The sequence below is a fragment of the Mobula hypostoma genome, chromosome 3 (genome assembly GCF_963921235.1).
Source record: "Mobula hypostoma chromosome 3, sMobHyp1.1, whole genome shotgun sequence".
In the NCBI taxonomy this organism is placed as follows: domain Eukaryota; kingdom Metazoa; phylum Chordata; class Chondrichthyes; order Myliobatiformes; family Myliobatidae; genus Mobula; species Mobula hypostoma.
The window spans coordinates 37,981,615-37,997,077 of NC_086099.1; the positions used below are offsets into that span (position 1 = coordinate 37,981,615).

Consider the following 15,463-nt stretch of genomic DNA (forward strand, 5'->3'; position numbering starts at 1 on the left):
CCACATTTACGGAGGCGTGGATTGTGTGCGGATGTGCTGATGATTTTAATAATCGCTTTCTGAATAAACAATAGACAGGGAACCTAATTTGTGAAATTAACACGTCGCATTTATTGAATGAGACAACCCCTACACACAAGCCCCCTCCGCACCATTACTGTACCCCCACCCTCTCTCACACATATATACACAACCCCCGCAAGTGCTGTTTATCAGTCCGGAGTTTTGTCAGATTCGGCGTGGCCATCAGATTTCTTCAGCGGGTGACGTTGTCACAATTCACCTCATGAACTGATGTGTGGCATCTTTTGAATTCCTACGTTGGTCCAATACTGGGTAAAATACCGTGTGGCTTGCTCACTTGCCCAGATCGGGAGACTGCTCACGGGTCGGATATTACCCTCCCCTGAAGAAAAAAAAATGCAGAAGGAATAATTGATGAAGAAATCGGTTTGAGAAAAAAAGGAAGCAGCGGGCAAGCGTTTTGTCAGCTTTCGAAATCGCGAAGCCTTGTGGAGCGGGGTGTGTGCATGTGTGTATGTATGTGTATGTGGAGGCTGCGGCGCCCCGTAGTACAGCACATCCCTAGTCGGAAGAGCAGCTGGATTGCTATTGTCATCTCTGGCCAGCTGAGATAAAGCAGCTGCGGCAGCGTCCCTTGGAAAGAAGCAGCAGCCCCGCATCGAGCCCATCCATCTCCCGGCCCCAGCAACCCCGCACTGCCTCCCAGCCGTACCACACTGGGGACTCTGACCTTGGGCTGGCAAGCGACTCGGCTCGCAGGTTTGATTTTTCTGGAAAAGCGGGGACAACAAAAGGAAAACAAAACATTTCTCTCTCTGTTTACACTTCATGGGGATGTGTTCAAGGCAGGAGAGGATACAGACAGACATAGACAGCGTACTCCAGAGGTGCAAGGCGGACAAGGACTGCCTGTTTTCCGGTAAGATTTGCTATTAATAAAAAAAAACAAATGTTCCTAAATGGCTTCTTGTTGTGTTTTTTTTATCGGTGTTAAAATCCCGACTGTGAGCGTTTGGTTCTTTGACATGACACTGGAAATATAAAGTCTTTTCTTCTGTTGTATCGTTATTGCATTAAATTACTGTATTTAAGATGGATTTGCAGCAATCACGATATTATAGATCAGATAGATGAAAGCCACTGTAGCTGCATTTTCTGTTCATTTCCATGGAGGTGTCCATTTGCACCGACAATTTTGTTGTCGCTATGGTAACACTTGTTGCATAAAAAAACGTACTGTACTGTAAATGGCCTGATCAATGAAGTACTCTCTTCACAGACTCTGAACTGCATATGATTGTTTCGCTAGAGCTAGATTATATCATTAATCCACGCAAGGCAGATCAGTACAAAATCCTCTTCGTTTGTTCACTTCATTTTGATACTGTTTCTGTTTTATTCTAGATTTCAGATATTCCGATTCCACATTCACCTATACATATACAAGAGGCTCGAAAAGGTAGTGTGGAGCTTTATCTTTCCCATCCATCTTGACCCCTAACCTATCAAAAACAAAACTTCCGTGTCTGTTGTTGTAAAAGTAGTTCCAAAACTTGCTCAGAACTTCCGCATCCCCCGGGCTTCTCTTTCAGTCAAGTTGAAGAACAATGAACAATAAAAGGGTGATTATGTTGTCTAATAGGTGTTCTAATTTGCAGAGCCAGTATTGAATTTAAATACAAAAATGAAAAACAAAAAAAAGTTTCTGTCCAACAATACCTTGTTCTAAAGGACGTTGCAATATCTATCATTATATATTTATAACGTTATATCTAGGGTGTTGAATAAGCAATATGTGTGTGTTCCAGCATCTGCAGATTTTCTCTTACGTGTGTTCAGAGCCCGCGATTTATCTGAAGGGTATATAAATGCAATACCATATGCCATGACTAACGGGGTAGTTCCTGAATCAGGGGGAAACTAGTTGTGATAATTGTGCCCGATTCCCCGCCCTCTCAAAGTTTACAATATACATGAAAACAAAATCGACGGCTTTAGATTTTTGAGAGAACGGGAAGACTTGGGTTTACTAGTTGCGCAGTTTTAACCAGCTGCGAAATGCCATCTGCTAGAGCGCGGCATTTCACTTCTAGATATTATGCACACGGAAGGCCATTTGTGATGATCGAGCATGTCCACCTTCGAGTGGTGGATGCAGAAACCTATACTGTACCTGTAGATGAGAGGATATTCGCTCAGGGGACTCGTTTCTTTAGGAGTTAGGAAGTCTGTGCTGTTATTTTAAGTGATTTCTTTACATTTAAAAGGATGGCCTAAGAGGTGACCACCGTTTTTATCTGTAGTTCGAATGAAAGTGCAACCTCGAAGAAAAGGAAGCTAGCTTAGTTCGAAGTTGAAATAGGCTTTGAAACACCAGGCTTAAGCACTGAAATCGCTTTAGCCATAAGAATTTTCATTGCAATTATAATCCTCAGAGCAGCTTTAAAAAGAGTACACAGTAAAGACGAAACAAGACTGAAGCAAACAGCGCAAAACCCTTTCAGACTGTTGCGTTTTCTTTAAAAAGACCATTAAGGCTATCCAGGTGCTTATGAAGTCGACCCCCCAATATATTCAGTCACGGAGTTAGACTGGAATGCCTACCTAAAAAAAATCATTGATCTCCTTCCTGTGAGTTTCAGTTCATCAAATGCCTTTTTAGGAGGGAACTTCCAGAGTTCACATCCCTTTCCCCCAAATATTACTTCCCAGTTTTGCTCTTAAGTTACCTACTTCTAATTAGTGGGATTCCCTCACTGGAAGAACCAGTTTCTGAGTTGCATTCCTTCATTAAACACCTTCATTATTTTAAATACCTTGCCTGGGTTACCATTACAGTGTGGTGAATTTAAGTATGGTCATAGTTTGAATGTAAATTTTCAGTTATGATAATATTCAAGTAAGTTTAACACTAAAGCTGGGGTATGTCTTTCTTGAATTTCACCATCCAAAACTCAACAGTATACTTCAGTCAGTATTAAAACTTTGTGCAGTTATAGCATATCTAGTTTTTTTTTCCAGTTGCCTTAGATAAAGACAAACATTACATAAACCCCATTTCCTGCCTCCATGCCTCTATCTTTTTGCTTTCCAACATAACCTTTTTTAAAATGCTCTCCAAAGGTCTTTACGGAAAATACTTCAAAACTGTTCCCTAGATATTATCAGAGTGACTGGATCAAGCAAATCAATAATAATGTGCTTTCACAGAAATCATATGGACTCTTATTGATAAGCTTGTGTTTGGGTACAGATATTCTATGTGATATATTTGTTTTTGAAGTTAATTACATTATGAATTTCCACTACCAAATAAGAACAATTCACAATCCAAGACTTTGTATTCTCCATACTTACTACTGATTAAAATTTTAATTATAACTGAGTTGATAAAAGCAGTATCACAGGTCACAGAAGCAATTAAAACAAAGGCTAACATAGCCCTGGGAATTATTTCTAGGGGCAAAGGATATATTATTGAAAAATAAGGAAGTTCAGATAAAATTTTATGAGATCTTGGTAAGGCCATGCCAGAGTGTTGTCCACCATCTAGTCACAGGTGCACTATGGAAGTTCAAAATGATTACCAAGGATGCTAGAATTGAAAAGGGGAATGGTACAGGTTTTGGTATTTGTTTTTGGAAAAAATAGTACTTAAAATTGAGCCAATAAAGTTCTTTGAAGTTATGAATGGGATGGAAAAATTGGAAGGGAGAAAATGTTTCCACTTGAAAAAGAATCCGGATCCATCAGTCAAAATAGCTGCCAGTAAGCCAATAGGAATATCCTGTTTCAGTGTAATTATAATATGGAACTTGTTACACCAGCAATTGTGCAAAATAGATACTTTTGAAAATAAATTAATCACTGCTTAATGGAACAATAAAAATATAGCCTGGAGACAGGACTCGTTTTTCGGAATGGGAAGTGACTTGTGTAGGTTGTTAAGACTGGTGCAGACTTGTAGGGCTGAATGACCACCTTTTGTGCTGGATTTTTTATGTTATGGTTATGTGCTGAAGATCACTGGCTGCATTGCATGCAGTTAATTGTAAACCAAATTATTAGTTTTTCCTCAGTAGAACTTTTAAGTCTTCCAATAGAAAGTTGTAGGTTTAAGGCCCTCTGTAGAGAATTGGTCACATAATCTAAAATGGCATGTCACTACAATTCTGAGGAGTGCTGCATTATCAAACATAGCAATGAGGTGATGATTTAAGCTCTTACTGCCTCCCAGGTGGATATAAAAGTTTATATGATTCTATTTCAAAAAAAGTGCAGTAATGTTCTTTCTCTGCCCAATCAATAATTTTCTTTCCACCAGCATTGTTGAATCTAATATCCAAACACTAATCTCCCTGCTATTTGTGGATATTTAATGTCAGTGAATTTTATTGCTGTATCTCCGTTTACCATAAGAGTAACCACAATATAACTGTATTTTATTTGCTGTAAAGCACACTGGGACATGAAAAGTGCTAGAAAATACATGTTATCTCTTAAAGAATATCATAAAACTTTCACTAAATTGGGTGAATTTGCACTGCAACTGCATTTATTTAGTTTTATAATGGACAATCCCAATGGTTATGAGGGGCAAGTTCAACTTTGGGCTTCACATTGAGCAGAGAATAAAAATGGTATTTATACAAGATGAGTATTTTGCAATGCGTGTGTTGATGATACAGTGTCAGCCAAAGAGTCTGAGACACTATGCTGTATGTAACTGAGCCTTGACCAATCAATTGTGCCGCAGAAGCAACTTACAAAGAAAATAAGCCTACTTAAAGAGAAGAGTAGAAATACAATTACACCCAATACAATCTGAGCATGTTCTTTGGGAAAATAAAGTGACTGGAGGATAATTGTAGGCAAATGATGCACATAAAATGAAGCTGTCACTTCCAGCTGTATAGATATGATGTGTCTATGACAGGATGATTTCCCAATCACCCTCCCTCTGACAGGAATACCACTGTCATCATATGAAATCTTTTTATTTTATTAAGTATCCTTAATAAACAGATATCCAATGTAGAGAACTGGAAAGCCACTGGCATCTTAGTAGTTTTCTTCAGCCAAGATCCTTGCTGTTGTTTGATGCTATGCTGAATAAACTGGCAACTTTATACGTTGTTGATTGCAGAATTATATGGAAAGCATATATTGGAAGACCAATCTGACAGACTTGGTTAGGATCTCTATCAATTTATACTCCGTATCGAAAATCCACTTGTATTGCAGGTATTTTACTTAAGAATCCTTAAGATAAAAGACAAATTCTGAATGTGTGCACTATTTTTTAGCTGGTGGTGCAAATCACTCTTATTTGATGACATCTTTTGCTTTGATCCAAAAGCATCTGACTCACCTTATAAATAGCAAGTTATAAATAGTGATGTGCCAAGTGGATAAAGAATAGATTTAAGATGATTTATTTAATGTATTAAAAGACAAAATATAGTCTTCTCTGAGGCCTTTTCCAGTGTTTGACCCTTATGGAAGCAGAAAATTACAAAGGAAAATTATAAAAGCAGTGAAAAGACAAAACTGTGGAAGGTGGATTTATTTACCTTGCATTGTGAAATTTTAGTAGAGAAAGAATAAACACCCTAGTAGAAAATGATTATGTCTCTATGTACATTACAATAAAGATGAGTAGTGGTGGTTGTCCATTCTGTCTGACAATGGCAGGAAACCTGTGCAGGAGAGAACAGAAAAGACAGTGCACTGGGACAATTCCACTCTCTTAACCGTAGAAGTCCAGGTCCAGTGGTATGAACAAGTATCACAAACTGGGGTGTTCCTTGGTTGCAGTGGATGACCATGACATCCTCTGTGCCTTGTCACACCCTTCGCTCTCCACGGAGTGTTGCAGTACCACATTCCTAGCTGTTGGATCTCACTGTAGATCTCATCCGCCCAGTCTGCCAGAGCTGATGTTGTGGGCTAATAGAGGCATGTCCCTATCCCACCAGGGTATGAGACTGCCAGGTACCATCACCTGGTTTCGCCCTCCTGTCGAAGCAGTGTACTAGGAGACAGCCACTGTCGCATGCCAACGGCTACGTGGAGCCACAGGAGAGAGCTAAATGTCTAGTGGGGACCAAACTTGAATGAGCTGCCCCGGAATGAACATGACAAGCCCTTTCACCAGAGGTGCTACTCTTCCCCGAAAAATCCCATAAAGGTGAGTACCCATGTGCAAAGACTAGGAGAGGTGGAATACCAACAGGAGAAAGCAATATTTCTGTTATACAAACCCATTAGGAACACTGCATTTAGTTTAGGGCATCAAGAAAGGCTATTTCTTGATGAAAGAAGGCCTACAAGAAAGCGTATTTGGCTATTTAGGGGATGTTGGTAAAGATGCAACAGAATCAGAATCAGGTTTAGTATCACCAACATGTGTCATGAAATTTGTTGACTTGTGGCAGCAGTACACTGCAAGATATAAAAAATTATTATAAGCTGCAAAGGTAAATAATGCAAAAAGTGAATTAATGAGATAGTTTTCGTGGACAGCTGAGTAATCTGTTGGCAAAAGGGAAGAAAGTGTTCCTAAAACATAAAGTGTCTATCTTCAGGCTCCTGTGCCTTCTCCCTGGTGGTAGTAACAAGGAGAGGGCATGTCCGTGTCCCGTGTCCCCTATGGTGGCCGTTAATGATGGTGCTGCCTTCTTGAGGCCTTGACTCTTGAAGATGTTCTCACTGATGGGTAGGGTTGTTCCCATGATGGAGCTGGCGGAGTCTACAATCTTCTGTAACTTACTTTGATCCTGTGCAATGGAGGCTCCATGCCAGGTTTTGATACAACTTGTCTGAATGCTCTCCACTGTACATCTGTAGAGATTTATAAGAGTCTTTGGTGACATACCAAATCTTCTCAAACTCTTAATGAAGTAAAGCCACTGTCATGCTTTCATAATCGCATCAATGTGTTGGGCCCAGGATAGATCGCCTGAGACGGTGACACTCAGAAGCTTGAAGCTTCTTACCCTTTCCACTGCTAACCCTTCAATGAGAACTGGTGTGTGATCTCTGGCTTCCTCTTCTCACTCCACACTCAATTCCTTGGTCTTGCTGATGTTGAATGTGAGGTTTTTGTTGCAACACCACTCAGACAAATCTATATCACTCTTGAGTGACTTTTCGTTGTCATCTGAAGTTCAGCCAGCAACAGTTGTGTTATTGGCAAATTTATGGATGGCATTTCAGCTGTGCCTAGGTGCACAGTTATATGTGTAGAGAGAGTAGAGCAGTGGGCTAAGTATGCATCCTTGAAGTATGCCTGTGTTTGTATGCGAGGAGATATATTTCTAATGCATACTGACTGTGGTCTTCTGATGTGGAAGTCAAGGATCCAATTGCAGAGGGATGTTTTGAAGCTTCTTAATTAATACTGAGGGGATGATTAAATTAGATGAGCTTTATTTATTACATGTACATCAAAACATTGAAGCGTACAGTGAAATGCACTGTTTGTGCCAGTGACAGTCTGAGTAGGTGCTGGGCCAGTCTGCAAGTGTCATCGTGCTTCTGGCACCAGCATGTCATGTCCACAACTGTCTAACCCTAACCCTTGCACCTTTGGAATGGGGAGGAAACTATTCCTCCAAAGCAGAGTGGAAAGCCAGTGAGACTATGTCTGCTGTAGAATGGTTGCACTGTTGGGGAAGTTGCAGCTGATGCAAGTCCTTGCTCAGGCAATAGTTAATTCTAGCCAGGATCAACTTCTCTAGCCACCTTGTTGCTCTAGATGTGAGTGCCATTGGACAATAGTCTTTGAAGCTGCTCACAAATCCTGCCACAGTTGCTGTGCATCCAATTGTGTCTCTAACTTCATGTGGAATTTGCTTTTTCCCTTTCATAATAGGCTTCTATAGGTCATACCTGAAATTCTTGTAAGAGATTCTGGATTGCCAGCCTTGAACACAACAGATATAACCCTCAGCAGATTGCAAATCTCCTGGTTGATCCAGGTCTTCTGGTTTGGGAAGATTCACTACGTTCTCAAAGGCACACTCTCATCCACACAGATCTTGATGAAGTCGATGATGGATGTGGCATATTCATTCAGATCCAAAGTTGCATTCCGGAATATGGTCTAATCCACTGATTCAAAGCAGACTTGTAAATGCTCCTACACCTCCCATGACCTGCATTATTCCTTAATTTTATCAAATTAAAATGTTGAATTATATGGGCATCGTTTGAATTGTAAGATTAATTTGATGGGTCTACTGAAAGGAACCTGATTCCAGGACAAATGGACAAATTTATAAATTTTGTGTTGGGCTATCAAGGTTCTTCTGCACAATTGATGCTGGATAGTAAAGATTATTAACAGTGGGCAGAATGAAAACTGAGAATGAGTTTTTATCATTTATCAATATCAAGTGATCAACGGAGGCAAAGTGAATTAAAATACATATCTACAGTCTAATTACATAGAACAGACTCAAAGGGTTTAATGGTTTCTTTATGTAACTTGAACCTGATGTGAGATCATATTTTGCACACTAATTTACAGAATGTTTTTGGCCTCATATCCTATAATACTTTATGGATTGGACTTTTTGAAAACTTTTTGTTAAGTTCACTATTATTACTGTTTATATGATGGACGGATAAAATAATTTGCATTCTAAGTGCATGGTTTTGAATCACAAAGGTATTCATAGGCTAAATGCTATGGATGTAAGTGAAGAGTACAGAAAATCTTTATGGATTTCATACTGGTTTTGAGGTATTCTTTTGGAGAGAGTCGGAAAAGAATTATGTAATTAAAACAGAATTCTGGAAACACACAATGGGTCAGCAAATATGTGTGGAAAGAGAACCGGAATTGATGTTTCTGGGTGGAGATCCTTCAGTAGAACTGGAAAAATGAGAAAAGAGGTTAGGTTTTAAAACATTTATCCTGTGTCTGACTTGGTTGAGATCAATACTTGGTGTCGATGTCAACCAAGATTAAATTAGAGTAAATTTACTCCTCAAATCCAAAGTTAAATTTATTAACAAAGTATGTATATGTTGCCATATATTACCTTCAGATTCATTTTCTTCCAGGAATGTACTGGAAAATAAAGAAATACAATAGAATTTATGAAAAAAGAACTATACCTAAACAAAAACAGACAAGTACCCAATATGCAAAAGAAGAAAAATTGTGCAAGTTAAAGAAAAAACTGAGAACAGGAGTTGAAAAGTGACATCAAAAATCCATGTCCTTTCCAGGTCTTTTTGTGAAAGAGATAAAGACACTCAGTTACCTTTTGTATCAAGTGATATTTTAGTTGATGGAAATAGAATGCTTTCAGTTATATTAAATAAAATAAGAAAGCTTTTGTGGGTTGTGAGGAATGTGTTCAGGAATAGAAATATTCACATTGAATATCGTAGATTAAAATTACCTCACTGTAAAATGCCTCTTGGTCCATCTGGCTCATGTTGGCATTTACAAATATACAGCAGTTCCCTCTTATTTGTCTCACTCCCCATCCTACTTTCTTCAAATTCTTTTAACTAATTTAAGTGTACTTTTGTCATTTGATTTTGTATTTCTACAGAAAATGTACAGCAATTGAAATATTTCTGTAGAGGGCTGCTCAGGTCACAATAATGGAATAATTTAGGAAATTCAAACACGAGGAAATCTGCAGATGCTGGAATTTCAAGCAACACACATAAAAATTGCTGGTGAATGCAGCAGGCCAGGCAGCATCTATAGCAAGAGGTACGGTCGACGTTTCGGGCCGAGACCCTTTGTCAGGACTAACTGAAAGAAGAGATAGTAAGAGTAATTTAGGAAATTACTCAGTGCAGTATTTGGAAATCAGAACAGTTGTTGTTGGAGTGTAATTCAGCTGAAGTTATTCAGTAATGGAATTCTATTGACAGCTCTGCATAAGTTAGTGATGTTGATGAGAATGAGTAAGATAATGACTTTTGTTTGAAATAGTTTCAATTACAATGGATTGGAGGGATCAATGGACATGGATTCCAGATACCTCTGTTCCTCCACACTGCCAAGAATTCTGCCATTAACCCTGTATTCTGCCTTCAAATTTGAGCTTCGCACTTTTCAAGTTTGAACTCCATTGGCCAATTCTCAGCCCAGCTCTGCATTCTGTCAATGTCCTGCTGCAACTTGCAACAATCCTCAAAACTATCCACAACTCCATCAACCATTGTGTCATCTGTAAACTTACTAACCCACCCTTCCACTTCCTCATCCAAGTTATTTATAAACATCACAAAGAGTAGCAGTCCTAGAACAGATCCCTGTGGAACAACACTGGGCACCAACCTCCAGGCAGAATACATTCCATCGAGAAACACCCTCTGCCTTCTATGGTCAAGCCAATTCTGTATCCACACAGACAAGTTTTCCTGGATCCCATGCCTCCTGTCTTTCTGAGTGAGGATACCTTAGGCCTTATTAAATGCCTTACTAAAATCCATAAATACCACATGCACAGCTCTACCTTCATCAATGTCCTTTGTCATATCCTCAAGGAATTCAATCAGGCTTGTGAGGCATGACCTGCCCCTCTGACTAGCCCTAATCAGATTATGCTTCTCCAAATGTTCATAAATACTGTTTATAAGTAACTTCTCCAATAATTTGGCCAGTGCTGAAATAAAACTCATTGGTCTATAATTCCCAGGGTTATCCCTACTCCCTTTCTTAAACAAAAGAATAATATTTGCCACCCTGCAATCATCTGGTACTACTCTTGTGGCCAGTGCAAATGCAGAAATAATCATTACCAAAGGCACAGCACTGTCTTCCCTTGCATCTCGTAGTAATTTGGGCTATCTTCCATCTGGCTCCAAAGTCTTATCTATCCTAATGTTTTTCAAATTTTAATTTTAATTTATTGCATTCTATGTAAATAGAATTATAAGGAAGAACAGCCTATGTAATGAATAGAACAACAGCTATGATCTTAATAATTGGCAAAGCAGACTCAAAAAGTTAGAAAGTCTCTTCCTCTTTCACTCCTATTCCCATGATGTTAGTGCTGCTTGGTTCACTGTTGCTACTCAAGTGGGTTTGCCGGAGGGGGTTGGAACACGAGGATTAGGTCAGAAAGTGGAGGGATTGAGTGGAAGGTAAATGTCATGACCAGTACAGATAAGGTAATAAAAACAATGTGATAGACAGGTTGAAGTGTGTGTATTGAATTCTGGGCTTATTACGGGTAAGGGTAATGAATTTAGAGCATGAATCGTCTATAATGTGGAACTATAATGGTGTGGTCATAATAGACTTAGTAGAGAGGGGGACAGGAAGTAATACTTAATATTCCTGGGTTTCAATGATTTTAGAAAAGATAGAGGAGGAATCAGGGAAAGATAGAGGAGGAATCAGGGAAAATATTACAGCTGCTCTCAGAGGGGACATAATGGCAGGCTCATCCACTGGGTCTACATGGATAAAACTTAAAAGTACTAAAGGTGCAGTCACTCTGGAGAGACTATACATGAGGTGCTCAGTAGCTATCGGGACTTTGAGAACAGACATGCAGGCGGATTAAGGAAGGGTGTAAAAACAACAGTGTTGTTGTAGTGGGTGACTTTAAGTTGCCTAACATAGACTGGTTGCTTTTTGGTGCAAAATGCTTAGATGGGGCAGAAGCTGGGTCCATCCAAGAGAGCTTCTTAAATCTGTATGTAGATAGTAGATAGTACAACAAGAAGAGAGGCCATAGTAACCTGGTATTAGATAATAGCCAGATGACTAACTTTTCAGAAGGGAACAGTTAGGAACCACTGATCACAATGCTTTAAGTTTTAAGATAGCCATAGATAAAATTAAGTATGGTAATTATGCAGGAGAGTATTAAATTGGAGCTGGGCGAATTAATAGATTATTAGACAGAAACTGGGGAGAGTTAATTGGGAGCAGCTGGTTTTGGGCATGTCCATATCTGACATGTGGAGGGTGTTTTGAGGCAAACTGCATGGAGTACGGGACATGCATGTTCCAGGAATAAGGAAAGGCAAGATGGCAAGATAAGGAAAACTTGGGTGTCAAGGCAAGTGGTGAATTTAATCAAGAAGAAAAAGGAAGCATATCAAAGGTTTAGGCAGCTAAAACAGAGCCCTTGAGGATTATTAAAAAACAATGTCAGACAAGAATTCAAGAAAGGGATTAAGAAAAACAAGCAGGGCCCATGAAAAGTATTTGATGAGTAGAATTAAAGAGAATCCTAAGGCATTCTATTGGTCAGATCACTCACGGATAAAGGAAAGAACAGGTGCTTGGAGGCAAAGGACGTGGGTGAGGTTCTAAATGAGTACTTAGTATTTACAGAGGAAAAGGATGTGGAGGATAGGGAGATAAGTGTAGAGTACGTTAATATGCTAAAGGGCATTTTCAGATAAAGAAGGAGACATTGTTGGGTCTCTGAAAGAAGATTATGGTGGATGTCCCCAAGCTGTGATGGTATGTACCCCCAGGTTATTGAGAGAGGCAAGAGATGAGATTTCTGCAGTCTTGAACGTCATGAACATCAAGGGAGCTGTGTTGCCTTGGTTGTAGCAAGTTCTAGGCCTCAAGCGATGGTGTTGCCTGTTTTCAGCCGCCCAAGAAAGAGGCGCTGGAAGCAGTGTGGTGCGACGTCCAAACTGGAATCTGTGCTGCTCTCCAGTAGTTGCTCAGCAGAAGAGAAGTTGTAATGTGTTCGACTGCAGACTCCTGTAACATTCATGGACTCAGGGTCTTGGATTATACTTTTTTATCGTGTGACTGTATTTTACTGATCTCTTATATATGCTTGCTACCCTATATGTGCCCTGTGCTGTGTGTGACTGTTGGCACTGTATTTTCCACCTTGGTCCCAGAGTAATGCTATTTTGTTTGGCTGCGTTCATGGGTGTTCATGTATGGTTGAGTGACGAACTTGAACTTGAAATGTAGGTCATTGGTTAGCAAGTTTGCAGATGATACAGAAGTTCGTAGTGTTGTGAATAACTTAGAAGGATACAGCAGGATAGGGATCAGTTGGAGATAAAGACAGAGAAATGGCAGATGAAGTTTAGCTCAGCCAAATATGAAGTGTTGCAGTTTGTGAGATCAATATGTAATGGGACATTAATCTCTTAATGCCAAAACTCCTGACAGTGTTGGGTGTCCATATCCATAGTTCCCTGAAATTGGTTCTGCAGGTTGATCAGGAGGTAAATAAGGCATATGACATGCTTACCTTAATTATTTGAAAAACTGAGTTCAAGAGTTAGAAAGTTATGTTGCAGCTTTATAAAACTCTATCTAGTCGGCATCTGGAGTATTTCATTCAGTTCCAGTCCTCTCATTATAGAAAGGACTTGGAGGCTCTGGAGAGGGTGCAGAAGAATTTTACCAGAGGCCACCTGGATTAGAGGGCATGATCTCTAAGGAGAGCTTGGATAAACTGGGGCGGTGGAAGCTGAAGGAAGATCTGATAAGAGATTTAGAAATTATGAGAGACATAGTTAGAGTAGACAGCCAGTATCCTTCCACCACGCCCCCACACAGAGTTGGGATGTCTTATATCAGAGGGCATGCATCTAAGGGACAGTTCAAAGGAGATGTGTGCCACAAGTTTGTTTTTCACATTGAGAGTGGTGGCTGCCTGAAGTGGGCTACCAGGAGTAGTGAAGCAAATATGAGGCTCTTAGGCACATGAAGGTGCAGAAAGTAGAAGGATATGGACGTTGTGTAGGCAGAAGGAATTAGCTTAGTTAGGCATTTGATTACTAATTTAATTAGCCTGGCATAACATCATAGGCTGAAGGGTTTGTTCCTGTGCAGTACCCTTTTATTTGTATGTTCTATGATGTCACTGTAAAAGAGAGCAGGAGATTTATTGTTGACAATATTTAGCGCCAAATTTATATTTTTCAAAACAACCACATTGCTCTTTGTGGCAGTTTGCTGTGTGAATATTGGCCACTTCCTTCTGAGCAGTTCAATAATACACACATTTCAGAAGTATTTTATTGGTCATAAAGCAGAGGAACGTGTTATAAGCTGATCATGCTGAGACAATAGAGGATCTGGAACAGGAGATTTTGTCGATGCTTGAAATCATAAAAAATATACACAAAATGCTGGAGCCAGTCAGCCAGCATTTATGGAGGGAAATGACAATGCCTCTTTATAGTAGTCAGTTTAATAATATATCTTTCAGCAAGTATTGTATGCAAGTCTGAAAATTAAGTGCTGTATTGCCCTTCCAACCATTGAGCACATCTACACAAAGCATTGTCAAAGGAAAGCAGCATCCATCATCCAGGTCATACTCTCTTCTCACTGCTACCACCAGGAGGAAGGTACAGGAGTCTTAGGACTCACACCACCAAGTTCAGGAACATTTATTACCTCTCAACCGTCAGGCTCTTGAACCAAAGGAGATAACTCCACTCAACTTCACTTGATCCGTAATTGAAATGTGGACTCACTTTGAAGGATTCTTCATCTCATGTTCTCAATATATATTACTTATTTATTATTATTATTATTTCTTCCTTTTTGTATTAGCACAGTTTATTGTCTTTTATGCACTGGTTGAATGCCCAAGTTGGTGCAGCCTTTTGTTGTTTATATTATGGTTATTATTTTATTATGGATTCATTCAATATGCCCACGAGAAAATTAGTCTCAGGGTTGTACATGGTGACACATATATACTTAGATAATAAATTTACTTTGAACTTTCAACGTTGTTGGAGAATCTTTCATTTCCTGCCATGTAAGAAGCTCACATTATTGTTCAATGAACACATTTTGTTTGGTATCATTTACAAAAAAAAATCCTGTTCCATATTATAAAAATTATGGCAAAACATTATTTCCATATTGGTAGAGGTGGTGTCCAAAATCGTTGTTCTCAGCTGAAAGGTCTCACTGAGTTGCAAGGCAGGTATTTGTTTCTCTTGCCTCCTCAACACCGAGTTACAGCGATACAGACCTTTCACGGAGAAGCCATGTAATCAGTTGTCAGTAAATCCTACCCTTTCCTTTTATAGGGAAGGGTTATTAAATATTTCAAATAAATATTTAATAACATAAAACCTGAAGTTTGAAAACTAATCTAAAACAGGTTTCAGAGGCATTCTATGTTATATTTAATGAAATATCAACATGTTACATCTCTGAAAAATAAATATTTGTACTTGGAACTGTACATTGTAATGTTCAGAGCAGCTGAACTTCTTTCATTTCTGAGGAAGAAGTGAAATTCAGTTGTGTACAAACTGCATAGTTTAGTTTAAGTAATGCAGCTCATATAATTTTCAACTTTTTTGCCTGATATCAATGACAGCCTGACAACTTCATACAGTGTTTTGAATGTCAGGTTGTTCTCAATAAAATGAGTATTGTGTTAAAATGATCATTTTAGCCCCATTGGTTGACTTGTGAGAAGGAGGAGTTAACTCAGCATAA

The 15,463-nt window shown here is 39.2% G+C and overlaps 1 protein-coding gene across 1 annotated transcript in view; it reads left to right on the forward strand.

The window, feature by feature from the left end:
- Positions 1-267: 267 nt before the first annotated feature.
- Positions 268-15,463, forward strand: part of parp8 (poly (ADP-ribose) polymerase family, member 8) — a 376,390-nt gene continuing 361,194 nt past the window's right edge. Inside the window, exons 1-2 of the mRNA XM_063042902.1 lie at positions 268-943; positions 1,429-1,483. Of these exons, the coding sequence (XP_062898972.1) occupies positions 853-943; positions 1,429-1,483 (146 nt within the window). The 5' untranslated portion in view covers positions 268-852. The remainder of the gene's footprint in view (positions 944-1,428; positions 1,484-15,463) is intronic.